At 40.8% G+C, this 4,241-nt stretch overlaps 1 protein-coding gene across 1 annotated transcript; it reads left to right on the plus strand.

Moving 5' to 3' along the window:
• Window positions 1–35: 35 nt before the first annotated feature.
• On the plus strand, window positions 36–3,525 carry EEF1B2 (eukaryotic translation elongation factor 1 beta 2; the record flags this gene model as incomplete). Its single annotated transcript, XM_010141680.1, has 5 exons — window positions 36–158; window positions 1,491–1,614; window positions 1,989–2,055; window positions 2,709–2,834; window positions 3,335–3,525. Coding segments are annotated over 5 exons (595 nt in total), but the record flags the coding sequence as incomplete, so codon positions are not given.
• Window positions 3,526–4,241: the final 716 nt, after the last annotated feature.

The following is a 4,241-nucleotide window of genomic DNA, read 5'->3' on the forward strand; positions in this document are numbered from 1 at the left end:
GAGGATGGGGGCTAACTTCGGCTTGTTCTTCGCAGGTACGTCCCTTCTCAGGCTGATATAGCAGTCTTTGAAGCAATTGCTGCCCCACCTCCTGCAGACTTGTTTCATGCTCTTCGGTGGTACAATCATATTAAGTCGTATGAAAAGCAAAAGACAAGGTATGGTTAAACTGCAAAGCTGTAATAGATGTGTGAAGTGGCCTACAAAGTGGTGTGTTTGTTTCTTCGAGTCTGAACAACACTGTTTATCACTCATAACCATGTGGCTTTTTGTGTTGCCTGTGGAAGAGGAACAGCTCTAGGAGTAGAACCTCGTATCAGTATGTTATACTTCTCTACTTAGAATTTAGATAACCTGATTCTGTCTCTTCAGTTGCTTACATTTCTGCTAAAGCTTACAAGAAAAGCTTCAATTTTCGTTGCTGCCATTTACACATATAACTATGCTGAAAGCTGGAAATTACTTAACAATAATCAACCCTATAAAGGCAACACCAAAGTAGATTAGATGGTGTTATAGGACTTCTTAGAGATAAATATACAGCATGTAGATGCTAATTAAGGAAAGTGGTTCATTCAGGATTTTAGTCCTAGAAGATAAAACCAAACCATTTGCAGTGTAGAAACACATATAAAGAAGGGGAAATAATGAAAGCGAGTATTTGTTATTTCTTTTTTTAAGTGATTTTTAGTGTTCATGAAAGGTGCTGTATTTGCATCCATGGAGACTGCAGGCCTCTCTAGAAACGTACAACATAGATAGTGTCAGTATTGCTACGCCACCTTCTGTGTGCCTCAGTCCTCTTTGAAGGGAACTCTGCTGAAAGGTTGGGTGGCTTAGTCACTGGTCTGTTTCTGAAGCTCAGGGAATGCTGAGATTATAAAGTTGCTCTATAAAGCCCACTCACGGAAACTACTACTAGTTCCTGAAAAATAAAGCTAGTTTTATGGCTCTTCTAACAGCAGTTCTCAGTAGCAATAGAACTAAGAGTTTATTCTAAGACTGCAGAACTATGAGTTACGGGAGAATTCAGGGGTTCTGGTCCCTCACATGCTGTTGCAAGCTAGCAAAAGTATAAAGCATTCACTGACAACTTCCAAAGTCACAGGGTCAGTTACCTTGCAATGATGTGTTTTCTGTCACTATTAGTATTTAAACAAAAATATTTTTAGGGAAGCATGAACAGGAAGTTCATAACTCTTCCTACTATAAGAAAGCATTTTTTTTTAGCCTTATACTTAGGAGGAGCAATGTTGGGCAGCATCATGTCAGCGTAGATGAATGGGAATTTGAATATGGGATTTGCTGTACTTTCAGCTAGCACATAAGGAACACTGGGAGTTGTCTTTGGGCAGGTTCAAGTATCAGAATTAGATTTATTTTTTTAGCACCACATTTTTACTATGAGTGGCCTTGTAGGTTCATTGACAGATTGGCAATATTTGTATTGACATTTGAGTAGGTTCCTAATATTTGCTGTTTTCTTTCAGTTTGCCAGGAGTAAAGAAGCCTTTGGCAAAATATGGTCCTGCTGATGTGGAGGACACGACAGGTGCAGCCACAGATAGCAAAGATGATGATGACATTGATCTTTTTGGATCTGATGATGAGGAGGTACTTGTGACTTTTTTTGTATTATATTTGATTTTTTTTAAAAATACCCAGATGTACAAATTCTTAGCTTAACTAGTACAGCTTGCTTAGATTTGTGACCTTTATCCTACTAGGAGTTCTCAAATTCAGCTGTTTTTGCAGAACAGAAAAGCTTGGAAGGTAAAGTCTCAGAGTTAGAAAGGAATATGTTGCAGTGGGGGGGTGAACTGCCTTCAACTTTGACTGGTTTATATGATGAGTAAAACAAAAAATCACCATCTTTCGGCTGATAGTTGTGATGATTTGTTCTTACCTGATAAATTCCAGTCAGTTTGGTAATGCTTTAAAGATGCGAGGTTTTGGTGTTTTTCGATAACTGGAGATTTCTCTTTCAGGAAAGTGAAGAAGCAAAAAAACTGAGGGAAGAACGTTTGGCCCAATATGAATCAAAGAAGTCCAAAAGTATGTCTACCAGTAACTTGTCTTCTATGCTTGGGTTAATTTTCATACATTTGACCAGGACAACTATAATAGATAAACTTGGCTGGGATGAGACTAATTGGCTTCGCTTGAATGTCACGTGGCCTTACCCTTTCCTGTAGCAATTGGGAACCTTAATGTAGTTTCTTATCCTGCTTAATACACTCTTGTTTGACTTACCTAGAGGATGAGCTTTCTATATAAATGGAGATAATCCCAGAATTTTCGTCCAGAGTTTAGAGAAAAGGCTGCAATATGCAAGTCCCTCCACAGGTACTGGTCTGGAACTGTTCACAACTGTAGCAGTTGCAGTATTCCCTCTGTGGAAGATAAACTGTTGCACAGCATTAGGCTCCTTCTCAGAACCTCTGAAAAGGACATCCTATGTAACAAACAAATGGAGCTGCTTAATCTGTGTTTCCTTATGAGCCTGGGCCTTGAGAGCGTACATATCTACACCTTCAACAGTGAGATAGGCATGGCCTAATTACTTCAGAAATGTTTGTTGGTACAAGAGGCCCATCACAGCTGTGTGAGGAGGTCTGGCTAATGAAGTTGGAAAAGTTGTTCTTTTAAGGATATTGTACAAGTTTGTGAAAATTTCCTAGTCTGTAATGGCAATTTTCTTCTCCCAGAGCCAGCTGTTGTTGCCAAATCATCACTCTTGCTTGATGTGAAACCTTGGGATGATGAGACGGACATGGCCAAACTGGAGGAGTGTGTTCGAAGCATTCAAGCAGATGGCTTGGTCTGGGGATCTTGTAAGTAGGAGGAGATTTCAAAGCAGGGAGAGGGGAGACAGTGTAGTCTCTGGTAGTGCATGAATAGGTGGGATTGTTGCTGTTTGCTGATCCGTGAAAATGTGGGTAGCTAAAACTGCAGGAATGTCAATGCTGCAGTACTCCAGTATCTCGACATCATCAAGAAGATGTGTTAGTGCAGTAGTTGGGTTAGGATTCAAGCGCAGGTTTTAAAAGCATTAACACTGTGGCTCTGCTATCCTGTATCCTCATACAGTTGTGATGCAGCAAGCAAACACCCATACACAGGCATCACTGTTGGGAGGGGCTGGGGCAGGAACCCACAAAAACAAATCCTTTTTGACTACCTTGTAGAAAGTGCTGTGTGGTTGATCAATGGAAAAAATTACTGGGTTTAAGTATTCCTGCAAACTCCTATGGTCAGTTCAATCTGAGATCTGCATTTTTAAGAGATTCCATTAGTCAAGGAGTACTAAATACCTGCTTGCTTCTTTTTGCAGCCAAGCTAGTACCAGTTGGCTATGGTATCAAAAAGCTTCAAATCCAGTGTGTTGTTGAAGATGATAAAGTTGGCACAGACATGCTGGAAGAGAGAATAACAGCTTTTGAAGATTACGTACAATCAATGGATGTAGCTGCTTTCAATAAGATTTAAGTCTTCATGTATCTAGAATAAATGTAATTGCAAAAATTGGGCTGTGTCTGTGGTTAATGCCAAATCTCGGTGTAATCCAACTCATAAATGTAAAATTTGGTGATTGGGTAAAATAGAAGATGAAACTGAATTTCACGGTTGCTCCAGCACCCTGTTGTAGTACCCAAGAGCATGAGCAGAGGAAACAGAAAATTGAAATTTACCATCAATCTAGATTTAACATCTGCATGGCTTTAAAAATCTGAAATGCACTTTGCTTCATTTTGGGGGAAAGTTGCATCACTGGAAATTTCTGTGATTCCATCCTCTGGTGGTTTAAGGCAAAAGCATGGGGCTCGGCTGAAGGGCAAATAACTTTATAGCAGATAAATATAGTAGTATAAATTCCTGTTTAATAATGGTGGTGACTAACCAAATATACTGTGCGTTTTATTGAAAGCTAAATTTTGGGCTTACTGAGAGAGTGGAGATGAACCTGAGTTAAAAGCAACTGCAGTACAGTAGGGGTGATGGCACTTAGGAGTGAAGCTGCCTTCATTGGACCCGAGACTGCCATGGTACCTTCTCTGGCTGGGTGGACTTGGAGCTCTCTTCCTATGCCGTGTGAAAACACTGGCAGTGAAATTCAAACGTGGCATCTCTTCCGGGGCTGCTTCATCAGTACGGCAGGTCGAGGTGCTGGTAAAGGCCGCTGCTTTTATATTGCGCGGCGGTGGCGCGGCCTCGGCAGCCGGTGCGGGCAGAGCCGCGGG

Source organism: Buceros rhinoceros, unplaced genomic scaffold (genome assembly GCF_000710305.1).
Source record: "Buceros rhinoceros silvestris isolate BGI_N320 unplaced genomic scaffold, ASM71030v1 scaffold34748, whole genome shotgun sequence".
Lineage (NCBI taxonomy): Eukaryota > Metazoa > Chordata > Aves > Bucerotiformes > Bucerotidae > Buceros > Buceros rhinoceros.